This window comes from Vanacampus margaritifer, chromosome 5, assembly GCF_051991255.1.
Source record: "Vanacampus margaritifer isolate UIUO_Vmar chromosome 5, RoL_Vmar_1.0, whole genome shotgun sequence".
Lineage (NCBI taxonomy): Eukaryota > Metazoa > Chordata > Actinopteri > Syngnathiformes > Syngnathidae > Vanacampus > Vanacampus margaritifer.
This window is the reverse complement of record NC_135436.1, coordinates 23,847,804-23,861,499: the sequence shown is the minus strand read 5'-3', so window position 1 is coordinate 23,861,499 and position 13,696 is coordinate 23,847,804. Positions and strand designations below refer to the sequence as shown.

General features: G+C 39.6%; 1 protein-coding gene across 1 annotated transcript; it reads left to right on the top strand.

Annotated features, from left to right (window-relative positions):
* The first annotated feature begins 3,646 nt into the window (after window positions 1-3,646).
* On the top strand, window positions 3,647-13,227 carry LOC144052285 (extracellular calcium-sensing receptor-like). The gene is made up of 10 exons (XM_077566217.1): window positions 3,647-3,789; window positions 4,360-4,663; window positions 5,053-5,139; window positions 5,488-5,595; window positions 6,869-7,035; window positions 7,112-7,565; window positions 9,046-9,276; window positions 10,182-10,305; window positions 10,385-10,857; window positions 12,793-13,227. The coding sequence occupies exons 1-10, from the start codon at window positions 3,665-3,667 to the stop codon at window positions 13,225-13,227; spliced, it is 2,508 nt and encodes an 835-aa protein (XP_077422343.1). The 5' UTR covers window positions 3,647-3,664.
* Window positions 13,228-13,696: the final 469 nt, after the last annotated feature.

Here is a 13,696-nt window from a genome sequence, read left to right as displayed (position 1 = left end):
ATTAAAGTTTGTCTTTTGACAAGCGGTCAAAGTAAACACGTCAACACACCTGATTAAGCAGAGCGTTGGCCCGTGTCATCTTTAATTTGCTCTTATCGTCCCGTTCCACAGAAGGGGGATGTGGAACTATCAGCTGATGTGTCTCTTGGGCCACATTTAATTATAAAAAAGAGGATGTTTGTGTTTGCAACGATGTCAGTGAATCAAACACCTCCGAACTCCTCCCGAGGGTCAGCCATGTGGGATGTGAACAAGGTCTGGTGTCTCGGCCTTGACCTTGACTTTTACCCGAGGTACACTAACGAGCTAAAACGCCGTTCGGGAATTCAGTATCTGTTTACCTTTGTCACAACTTGCTCTTGAAGATGTTGCAACGCGACCTCCCAGGAGAATCTTCCGATGCACAGGAAACCTTTAACTTGTATTTGACAGATTTGACCTTTCCCCTCAGCTCCCACAACCAATTTAGAATGAAACTAAATGCGTGATTAAGTTGTTAAATATGTAAATTAGTAACTTGTTAAGATTATGAGTGTGCGTGAGCATGCAATAACCTGATGAGAAGAAAGATGGGTTGATTTTTAATTTGAACCGGAAAAAAATAATCGTAGTTTGAGGTGAGACAAAGGCCTACAAGCACGTACACGCATACGCAGACGGACTATTGTGCCACCTTCTGGCTATATTGTGCAACTACAGCTGCTGAGTTTTTTTTTTTTTTTATGATAGGTGGGTACTGTGAACAATTTATAAGACTTATATTTAAAAATTGTACTAAAAATGTGACAAAAATAAATAAATTAAATTAATTATTATTATTTCACTCTTTTGCTAAAACATATATGGCCTGATTTATTGATTTAAAGAAATGAGCTCCTCGTTCAGATCAATATTTGTACAAGGTAGCAACAGATTTAAGATTACTTTTGAGAATTCTAATTCCTGTTTAATGTCTGCGTGTAGTGAATCTATTTATGAGTTTCACTTTTTCAATTGAACTGCTGGAAGCCAAACCTGTAATTGTTCAGCCTCTGCATGTCTCTGTACGTAGCTTTGTGATGTTTCTTACAGGGTCAAATTTGGCCCCTATAAATTCTGCTACTCAAATAACAAAGACCTTTTTTTTTTACATTTTTATTTTATTTTATTTTTTTTACAAAGGGTTAGGGTTAGTCCAGAGTGCCACTTCTGACCCCTGCATCGGGCCATCTAGTGGATGAATATTGCACTTACATGAGCCAGAGTGGTGGTGATAAGATGGCTAAAATGCAACAAATAAAACAAAAAAAATTATATTGTTCAATGTAGCTGTGTATTTGATTGATTATTTTTCTTAAATTCTAAATAGTTTACTGACAGTTTTTGTTATTCAGATTTTTCGAAATGATACCCCTAAATCCCAAAGGGTCAAATTTCGCCCTAATCCTAAATTAGGGAATAAATTGAAAAAAAAACCCATTGAAAAAACATATATTTTGGTGTTCAGTGAATTTATAGCAGTCATTTAATGTATAATTTATAATTTTCCAAAGAAGAAAAGGGTTCTTGGGTTCTCCAGGGTTAAGCAATATTTTATTTAAGGTCTAAATACCAGGTGTTATTAAAAAGACAAAATCAGCCAATTAGCTTGTTTTGAACTTGTCCAGTGCTCCTTCAATTACATTTTAAATTAATTAATTTCCCAGGCCGCACCTGATGAGCACAAGTGTCTCCCATGCCACCTCAGGCCCACCTGGCATCAGTCTTACTGGAAACTCTTGCTTGTCTTTGCTTGCCTGGCGGCCCGCTGGGAATCAAGGCGGCAAAGCGGCACCAAATAGACATAATAACACATTTAAGTGCATCCCAAGTGTGTGCTATGATCTGCTCCGATGAACTGGCTGATTAAAATGAAAAACATCACCAATCCCAAGACATCCCCACAGCTCATGCCTTCGACCCGTCGGTTTGTCCAAGTTGGACATGCAAACTCGGAAGTGATGTAACGAGTTTCCTGTGAATTATTCGCAATGATTCCTTTATCAGTAGCAAGAATTATAAGGGACAATCAGAGGCATAATTGGCAACCACCACTAGGTCAGAATGGTTGGTTATCACCAGTTTGTTAGAGGTTCCACTGTATCTAGTTCATATTTAATATAAACTTTATATTTTATCATTTATTTTTGTGTCATTTTTGAGAGAAGCTGATCAACACCCTAATGACTCATTATTTTCACAATATATACTAATTAACTGGACTGAGATGAATTTTACATGGAAGTTGAAAATATATAAAGACGCCAGTAAATGGCAGTAAAAACTGTACTGTACCCACCGACAGCTATTTGCTGTATTTACCAAAATCTGTGGTCAAATGAGCACAGGATTGTCACACAGCGTCTTTGGCGTACAAGTCTCAAATTTACAAGCTAATGCTTTGACGTTTATTGTTTTTCTTCCATGCAAATTTTAATTGGAAATCAAATTCAAGAGTTTAAAAGGAGGTGGGATCGTCAATTTTATCATATTCTTTCTCTCTCTCTCTCTCTCTCTCTCTCTCTATATATATATATATATATTATTATTATTTTTTTTTTTTCAAATTATATATACCAGTACCAGTATCCCCCTCTTGTGGCCGTTTCAGGAACATGCAATTAAAAATGAGAGGAATCAAAAATTTCTATAAATATCAATTATTTTTTCTAGGAAAAAATACTATATTTTATTATATAGGTCTTTCTTTAAAATCTTCTGTCATTTTTGGGGGGGATTTTATATAGTAGTGGTATCGGTATTTGGTATCGGTATCGGACTGAAAAAAAAGTGGTATCGAACATCCTTAATTTTAGACATTCTTTTTCTGGATTTTCATGTGCATTTATTCATTTTATTTTGATGTTTAAAAAAAAAGTGCTATTTTATAGCATTGTAATGAATTAAAAAATACTAAGATATTTTATTTTTGATATTGTTAAAAAGTGGAAAAACTTTCCAAATAACTTTTGAAAAAAATATATATTTGTGGTCATTGTGAAAAACAGCACCAAGTGTGCGTAGTAGTCGCTTGACTTAAAAAAAAAAAAAGACAAAAAAGACATGAGCTTGTGTCTTTTACAATTTGTTTCCACCCCGACATGGAGACTAGTGCGTGTGTATCACATGTGTGTGATTGTGTGTAAGTGTGTTGCGGTCCGTCTCTCCCTATCGCTGAAGGTTGACTTAGGCCCGCTCAGGCGTGACATGGAGACATGACTTTGCTAATGTCTTGTCTCGTTTGGGCGAAAGTGCCTCCTTGTTATGATTGTTATTTACACAGACAACAGGTTTCCTTTTCCATTGATTTGCTGGCTCGGGGGAAATCAAGTCAAATGTGACTGTGATGTTATGTGACAGGAGGCATTTACGGTCAGTGTACGTTTAAGGCTATAAAGGCTTGTGGCTTGTCTGCGGCGCGCTCACAGTGTTGCTTTGAAGCACTGCGTAAGGTTTCGACTAATGAGGATTTCAGATCAAACTAAATAACTTACAGCCTTTGAAAGCGATTATTATTTTTTTAAACCAAAAAACAATGTTTCAGGTTTGGAAACTGGATATCTGGAACATCCTGTGGGTGACGATGTTATTCCCTCATAAATCCTACCAAGACCAGAAGAAGCTTTGTGACGTCATCCCGGGTTCGATGAGCCTGCCGGTGCTGGAGAAAAAGGGAGACATCGTCCTGGGGGGGCTCTTCTCCCTTCACGATATGGTGGTGGAGCCCAATCTGACGTTCACCTCCAAACCCAAACCCACGCAATGCACCAGGTAACCACTTTTGACAACCAGTGAGTGGATTTAATTGTGGGAATGTTGAAACCGCCTTCCCACTTATGTTTCTAACCTTTATTATTCTTATTTTAGGTACTTTTTATTCTCCACACTTTTTTTGCCGTACAAAAACTCCCACATACACAGTTTAAAAAATGTACACCTTCCTGGGAATATATCGTCTGGTTCCACATTATTTACAATTTTCGTACAATTTAGCGTTAAATATCACCCCCCCCCCCCCCCCGCCCCCCCACATAAATTTTCAATGGGACACTTTGAAATTGAAATCCTTCAATACAATTTCACAAGACTGCTGTGTGGACCAGTGGGTCTTGTGGTGGCGCATTGTCCAGTAGGTGAGGGTTCAAAACCCTCCTTATACTGATTGCAGTTCAAATTTTCTTTTTTTTAAATTTATCATTCATCTACAATTAATAATTAGTTATTTTTATGTAATTCATCTTTCGATTTACTTTATATACATTTCAAAAGCATTCCACATTATTATTATTATTATTATTATTATGTTTTAGCATTCAGCTTTCATTATTCCCACCCATCCAGATTTAACTTCAGGACATTCCGCTGGATGCAGACCATGATTTTTGCTATCGAGGAGATCAACAGGGAGGGTGAACTCCTTCCTAACATCACGCTGGGATTTAAGATCTACGACTCGTGCAGTAGCGCCCACCAGGCTCTCAAGGCCGCCATGGAGCTGATGGGCAGCGAAAACGCATCCATGGCTGAAGGGGGGCTGCAGAGCCAAAGCATCTGCAGGGGGGCCGTACCTGCCGTGATAGGGGATGGAGGCTCCACCCAGTCGCTGGTCGTGGCCCGTTTCTTGGGGGTCTTCCATGTGCCGCAGGTGACCGGCAAATACAGTTTCAGTTCTTTGGGTTGTTGTTTTATCATGAAATTCGTTCTCAAGCCAACAATTCTGGGACTTATTTGGATCAAAAGTGTTTTTTTTTTCATGCATGCATTTGATATTAATGTATGTGCAGGTTTGGGGAGTAACAAATTAATAGTAATTAATTACATCTAGAAGGAAGATATGTAATTAAAAGTAATTAGATTACTTTTAGTTACATTTGCCACAACTCAGATTATATATATATATATATATATATATATATATATATTTTTTTTTTTTTTCCCCAAATTATATTTTCAACAGGATAACTTGTAATTGTAACTACGGTAAATTACATTTCCAAAGTAAATTCCCAACATGTATTTATTGCTGTCTCTTAGGTCAGTTACTTTTCTAGCTGTGCTTGTCTGAGTGACAAAAAGGAGTTTCCTGCTTTTCTAAGGACTATGCCCAGTGACTTTTTCCAGGTGAGTAACCCTCACTGTTCAGATGTCTTACTAACTTTTGTAAATTGTACAAATCATTTTAAAGGAGGGTTGAAAAAGTTTAAACCGTTATTACAGTGATGATCAACCGAGGAGTCAGGACTTGAAAGTGGATGGCGGACACATGTTGCGTTGGTCCCGAACATCTAATTATTGCATTTGTTTTTTCCAGTAGGCGTACCAAAATGTGTATCTGTGATTACTTTAAGTAATATCATGATCATATTGGTAATCGTGATCGTGGTGTGAACATTTTATCCCATGTCACATTTAGTTTTTGTCCTTGAGAATAGATGATTATCTAGCGTCCATGGTGTATGTTTTCTTTAGGTGGATGCGCTGGTCCAACTGGTCAAACATTTCGGCTGGACTTGGGTGGGTGTGATCGCAGGGGATGATGCGTACGGCCGTGGAGGTGCAAACATTTTTGCTGATGAGGTGAGTCAGCAATCTTAATGTGCTCAGCTGTCACCAACAGTACATGTCCACTACATCACTTAATTGGGTGAAGTCATCCCCAACCATGTTTCCACAGGAAATGTTGCAATTTCAGTCAATTGGCAAAAACAATAATGTATCTTTAAAACTCTTTGACTGCCAAAAACGTTAAATAACGTTTAGTAAAATCCTATGGAGGAGTGCCAAAGACGTTAAAAGACGTTTTTTTCAAAACAGAGCAAAGCAAAACTAACCATTTTCTATTGTTGATTACTGAAAAACGGAATAAGGTAGAAAGAAACTTTTTTTTCTGATGAAAGATGAGAGTCCAATCTTCCATTTGGTAGTATGTGTGTTTCCATAGTCCAAACACATAATTTTTTCTGTGGACCTTGAAAGATCAGTCAAAAATGCTTAAATCGGCTGGCACCCACGGCATCCCTTTTCTGAAAACGTCTGGCAGTCAAAGATGTTAGGGGGCGTCATAATTTATAAAAAAAATTGGGAACACTTTATAATAACTATCTGTTATTACTAGTTAATAGATCATTAGTAAACTGTTAATTAATGAAATGTTAATGATGTGTTAACGGTTTGTTAAGGATTTATAATGATGCTTAATATATCATTAATAAACTGTTAGGTAATGCGTTATAGTTAATAATTTCTAACTATACCTCCTAATGAGTAATATTTTATAAACAAGCTATTAGTAAATTACTAGTGACTTGTTGCGTATCAGTCAATAGTTTATATGAGTTATTGGAACATTCTTAAGTTGCAACTATTCCTCCTTGACTGTTAGTAAATAACACATGAATTAATTTACTAATGATCTATTAACTAGTTCTAACGGATAGTTATTATAAAGTGTTACCAAAAAAAAATTGTCACTTTGGGTGAACACTCCTCAGAGAGACACAACATGGATTGTGCCTGTGGCGTTCCCCAGGGTTCAATTTTAGGTCCGTCACTTTTTAATTTGTATGTGCTGCCATTAGGCAACGTCATCAGGAGACACGGAATTCGTTTTCAGCTCTACATTTCTGTGTCTCCTGATGACCCCACATCACTTTATGTCATTTCTTGTCCCTTTCGCTTATGTTGTCATAGTGTAAGACACCTTGAGCCGCACATGTTGTATGATAATGTGCTATGTAAATAAAGTTGAATTTAGTTTAGGTAAACTTGCCAAATGTATCTGCAAATCTATTACATTTTAAGTACATTTGTGGCACGTTTATTGAGTGGTGTGCCTTACTGTACGTCTCAGGTTCGAAAACTAGGTGCATGCGTGGCCCTCTATGAAATCGTCCCCAAGAACCGAGCACAGAAGGCGATTTCATCCATCATTTCCAATATCCGCTCCTCCGGGGCACGCGTGATCCTGGTGTTTGCCGTGGAACAGGACGCAGCGGCGCTCTTCGATGAGGCTCTCAGGTAAGATCCGTCTTCATTTTCCAATCACCCCCGAGTGTGACATTCTCTGAAATATTATCATCCTCCATCATGGCAGGGAGGGTCTGGACGGGATACAGTGGCTGGCAAGCGAGGCTTGGAGCACAGCGGCCGTCCTCTCCACTCCCGAGAAGTATCGCGCCATCTTGCAGGGCTCCATGGGCTTCGCCATCCGTCGAGTCCACATCCCCGGACTGCGGGACTTCCTGCTCCGCCTGCATCCGTCCAGCCCTGGCGCTAGCGAAGACCCTTTTCTGATACCGTTTTGGGAAGAAGTTTTCCAATGCGGCCTTGGTGAGGGAAGTGTTAAAACGCCGTGCACTGGAGCTGAAGATCTGAGGACGGTGGCAAACATCTACTCGGATGTGTCCCAGCTGAGGATATCATATAATGTCTATAAAGCAGTGTATGCTATAGTGTATGCACTGAGGAGCATGAGAAGCTGCGAGGATGGGAAAGGTCCTTTTGCGCTTCACACTTGTCCAGATGCTCGTAGCATCCAGCCATGGCAGGTATTATTACAAAATACACAACTCACATACTCATACAACTCATTGAGTGCCAATGACGGCTTTAGACGTCAAAGATCTATTTTTACTGGGTTGGTAGTGAATGAGATAAATGATGAAATGCACTAGTAGAACCTTTCGATGTGAACTTTAACTTGGATTACAAATCAACCGTTCACTGCCATGAACGTATATATTGTCAAGTATGTTTGTTGACGGGTAGACATGGAAGAGGGTCTGGAAATTCAGATTTGCGAAATCATCGTTGAAGAAAAGGATCTTTTTCTTCCGCGTGTTCGTTTTCTTTCGGGTAGTGAGAATGTTGGTTATCCGAATGCAGGTTGGAGATCGATGAACAGTCACTTCAAAGCTTTTATTTCTATAGAATATTCCGGGCACAAGTGAGTTCCCAGACAATGGCGGCAGCCTCTCACTAGTGCGAAGATTTCAGAGCACTTACAACATTCTTATACTATCTTGAAGGGCGGTACCACAAAACCCCCAAGCCCCCAGCCCACCCGGAGTTCACCAGACATGAGATAAGACTTTTACAGACATCATTCAATACACATTGACTTCAAACACAGACAAATGGTCTATTGTTGTGGAAATAGAGGAGGCCCCCCAGACAAACCGGCACGAGGAGAAATTGCGACATCACTCAAAAAGACACATCCACAGATAAAAGTTCTACTGAGGAAATAAATAAATTTAAATAGTTATGACTAAATCTGGGCAGAAGACCCTCTTCATGACTTACAGGTCATTGTAGATGGCAGCGTGAATAAATTATTACACTAAACTATTAGTCTAATACGGTATTCTGGTTAATATTGGGTTAGTGGAATATGAGTTATGGTAGCATAAGGCGGCCATTTTGCCACTTGCTGTTGAGTGAAAATGATATCAATGTTGCTCAGGTAACAACCAATCACAGCTCAGCTTCAAGAAACAGGTGAGCTGTGATTAGTCATTGCCGAAGCCCTGAGCAACTGTGATGTCATCTTCAGTCGACAGCAAGTGGCAAAATGGCCGCCCCCTTGGGATGGATAAAAGCAGCTGGATTTTGCTTTATAACTCATTTTCCACAAATGTAATATTAATCAGAATGTCATGTTTAGACTAGTGAGGTCACATATAACATATTGTCAAGAAATTTTTAAGGTTGATTTTCCCTTTAACCCCTAGGCGTTATTGTGACCATTTTTGGGCTTTTTGTTGGTTCTGACCAAGCCATTTCAAAATAAAATACTGCCCACGGGTTAAATAGTCTTCTTCATCTTGTTGTTGACATTTTGACGTCACATGACACCTAAAAATGGATCGACCGGACCTCAACAAGAGACATGGAAATGCATGGAAATGGACATCCTTAGAAATGTCTTGGTTGACCTAAAAGTGGAATATTTGGTTGACCCAAAAATATTTCAACTTTTTTTTTTAGCATGTTCTTAATCATCTAACCAATATTATTTATCTTTAGCTGCTTCACTACATAAAACAAGTGGAGTACTTCAACTCCTTTGGGGATGACATCACATTTGACGAGAATGGCGACCCGGCGGCCATGTACGATCTGGTCAACTGGCAGCTGAGCCCAAGCGGCGGGATCCAGTTCGTCACCGTCGGAAAGTTTGACGAGACGGTCGGAGACGGGCGGCAGAAGCTCCGAATCGAAAGCGAGGACATCGTGTGGAACGGCAACCAGACCGAAGTAAAAATCTCAATGAGTTACTCATCGATACACAGCAAAGCCAATGCAAGAGCTGTATGAAATGTAGGAGTGTCAGGCAATTAATTTTTTTAATTGTAATTAATCACAATACTTAATAGTTAACTCACGATTAATCCCAAATGTTATATCTGTTCTAAACGTACAATAAAATGTACAATAATTGTTAAGTTTTCATACTCTTGTTAACATAAAAGTGGAAAAAAATATTTAAACTAATAGAAATTCCACTGCATCTTTTAATCATTGATAAAATAATTTAAAAATTCATAAAATTGAGTTAAAATTAACCAGATGTACTGTACTGTAAAAAACGATTGTGATATTGATTTGTGTTGAGGTCATTTTTTGCAACATGACCCTGGCTGATCTCTTATACTCTGCTGCCACCTGCTGGCCGTTTTTTTTTGTAATAACTACCGCTGCTTTAAGCGACTTCTTCATGTCAAAAGCTTTATCAAAGCCTTTTGGTGCTCTAGCATTAAAAAAAAAAAACGTTTTGGGGAGTGCAGGACAAAGTATTAAAAACGGATTCATACGTTTTTGGAAAGGACTCAAATGAACGCACTCATTTTGACAACCCTTATCAAATGTGTTGCCTTTACAAAGAGCATCTCCATACTTCACAGTAGGAGCAATATTTTCTTGATATGCTTCATTTTTTGCTCACCCGATTTCTGGGTTTGATCATAAAATGTTGACCCGACTTTCTCTATTTAGCGGCAACTATTTCTCCTTTGTTTTCGTGTACATTTCAGAAGAATCCCTTTGGATACAGCTTTTGTATTGCATCTGATTAGCTGTGCATTTATACCTGACGAAGCATCCAATGACTGTGTCGGTCTTTTTTAGAAACCAGTGCAGTTGGTGTTGCCCTTGTTGCACAGGTCCCGCTATCAGTATGCAGTAACATTTGTCCTCCCGGCACCCGCAAAGCGATCCGGCCTCACTTCCCTATCTGCTGCCATGATTGCGTGGTGTGTACAGCAGGGGAGATTAGCAATCAGACCGGTGAGGATTACTCGCTCCTCGAACGTGACGAGACTCGCTGGTGTGAGCGCTAAGGTCTTTTTTTCTCTTTGCTTTCTAGATGCCATAGAATGCGTGCGCTGCCTTCCCGAGTTCTGGTCCAACGAGCAGCGGATGGCCTGCATCCCCAAACAGGTGGAGTTCCTCTCGTTCAGCGACACCGTGGGCATCACGCTGATGGCCATATCCCTCATTGGTTCCTTCTGCACCTGCGCCGTGGTCTTGGTCTTCTCCTACCACAGGACCACCCCCGTGGTCAGGGCCAACAACTCCGAGCTGAGCTTCCTTCTGCTCTTCTCTTTGACTTTGTGCTTCCTGTGCTCGCTCACCTTCATCGGACAGCCCTCCAAGTGGTCCTGCATGCTGCGCCGCACGGCGTTCGGTGTCGCCTTTGTGCTCTGCATCTCTTGCATCCTGGGGAAGACCATCGTGGTGCTGATGGCATTCAAGGCCTCATTTCCCGGGAGTAGGGTCATGAAGTGGTTTGGGCCCGCGCAGCAAAAAGCTATTATTAGTCTTTGCACTCTGATTCAGGTGAGGGCTATTTGTAGACTTTATTTTGAGTTGTAATAATGATAGCTTTCATTCAGATTCACAAAATGTATGTATCCCCATGGGGAAGTTAAGGATGAGCTTGCGCCTTTTCTCGGCTGGCAATATAGGTTTGTAGACATGATGAATTTTCTCGGCCAGTATTTTTACCATGTCAATTTGAAAGATATTAGCTAATGGAGTAAAAATGGGTATACATCGGCCGATTGACTCTCTGACTTGCTATCAAGTTCAAATACCCTAAACCTAACCCTAACCCTAACCCTAACCCTTTACAAAAACCTAACCCTAACCCCCTAACCCTAACCCCTAATCCTAACCCTAACCCTAACTAACCCGTAACCCTAACCCTACCTAACCCTAACCCTAACCCTAACCCAAACCCAAACCCTAACCCTAATCAAAACCCTAACCCTAACCCCTAACCCTAACCCCTAACCCCTAATCCCTAACCCCTAATCCCTAATCCCTAATCCCTAACCCTAACCATACCCCTAACCCTTAACCCTTAACCCTTAACCCCTAACCCCTAACCCTTAACCCTAACCCCAACCTCTAACCCCAACCCCTAACCCCAACTCCTAACCCCAACCCCTAACCCTAACCCTAACCCTACCTAACCCCTAACCCTAACCCTAACCCATAACCCATAACCCCTAACCCTTAACCCCTAACCATAACCCCTAACCCCTAACCCCTAACCCTAACCCTCAACCCCTAAACCTAACCCTAACCCTAACCCTTAACCCTCAACCCTAACCCTAACCCTAATCTAGCCAATTGGGGGTCATGTTATCACGTCACGTCGCCAATCAATCAAGCTGGGACCGTGTGAAACGCTTCATTTTATTGGCGGAGGATTTCTTTCAGGTCAAGTATTTGAATGTTTTTCATGCATTTAAAAACAAAATTAATTACCTTGTTTTGAAAATGTATCAAGTAAAAAGTACAGGTACTCATGTTAAAATGTAAAAGTAAAAAAGTAGTCTACAAAATAAATACTCAGGAAAGTACAAAGTACTGAAAAAAAACTACTCAAGTAAAATAACAAATTATTTGTACTTGGATACTTCCCATCTCTGTCCGGGGTTATAACACAGTTGACTCCGGTTCGCCACCAGTGGATTTGCATATTTGTGGATTTTTAAAATCTTTTTTTTCTCCATGTTTTTTTTTCCCAGGGTTTTTATGGGTCCCCCCCCCCCCCCCCAACATACACACAATTCTCCATTTTTCTTGGAAAGCATATGTTGAAAATTTTACAGCATTTTCATAGACTTTATTGGGTTTGTAAATTTAAAAAAAATAATCTCCAAATGCATTTAATTGGGCGTCAATTTTATGCAGTTTTTCGCTATTTTTTAGTTTGGGATTTTCCATTATAGTGACTCTTGTTTTTTTTTGTTTTTTTATTACATAAGTTTTCATTTCATTTTTTTTATCATGATTTTTTTTCCAGTTTTCATGAATTTTTTTTTCTCGAAATTGCTTCATTTTAGTTTATCTTTTATTAGTTTTAGTATTAGTTTTTCTTATATAAACGCCTTTTTAAAATAATTGCGTACGTAATTTTTTCAGATTTTTCAGGAAACACAAATTTTTTTACCACTTGCATCATGAGGAGATGATTTAGGCAAAAAAATATTTTTTTTGCAAAATAATAAATAAATAAGAGGGTGACAATATATGAAGTATTTGTGGAGGGAAAAAAAGAAGGTCACTACGCATTGTGTGAACTAAAATTCTTAAACAGCTCTTCAACTTTCTAACCAAAAGAACTACCGGTACATTTAAAGTAAGCCCAGAATTTTCATTTCATTTCACTTGCCAAAAATATTTATTAAATTTTACTTTGTTATTTTGTGAATTTTTATTAACTCTGCTTAATCCCTATATTTATTGATCTTTTCATTGCAGGTGCTGATCTGCACCGTATGGCTCATCGTGGCTCCCCCAACGCCTCGCCAGCTGATTCCCCGCGAGAGCGCCGTAGTCATTCTACTTTGCGACGAGGGCTCGCCCGTGGCCTTCGGTTTGGTCCTGGGCTACATCGGCCTGCTGGCCTGCCTCTGCCTCCTGCTGGCCTTCCTGGCCCGGAAGCTTCCGGACAATTTCAACGAGGCGCGCTTCATCACTTTTAGCATGCTCATCTTCTGCGCCGTGTGGGTGGCCTTCGTTCCCGCCTACATCAGCTCCCCAGGGAAGTATTCAACTCTCACTGAAGTGTTTGCCATACTTGCCTCCAGCTACGGCCTGCTGGGCTGCATTTTTGCACCAAAGTGCTACCTCATTCTTTTTAGGCCTGAGAAGAATACCAGGAAGCATCTCATGTCCAGAGCAGACAAGTTTTAGGAAACATTTTACCGACCACAACTATTGAACATTTTGTGATGTCAAATTACTTGACAATTTGTGTAGTACTTATAAATGTCTTAAAGCAACTTTTATAGAGAGCATCCTGTCCTAAAGTGCTTAATTGTAGACATTTTTATTTTCTGGGAACTTGTTTTCAAAGTGGCATAAACCTTACAGAGGGGGCTTGTTTAATATATTTGCTAAGCACTGTAAGCGGTTTGGATAATGGATAAATGTATTTTACAATCATACAATTGTATTAGAATCTGCCTTTCAAGTCTTGATTAGTACCACAATAGGCACATTCTGAACGTAATAAGATTATCTTTCTGTGGTCGTTTATTATTTTTATTTCACCGCTAGGTGGCAGTAGAAGCTAGTGGTACACTTCCTTCAGCAACATAGTCCAAAAATATTGTTAAAAAATAATATTTAAAACATTGGTCAACCTAATCTTATACTAATC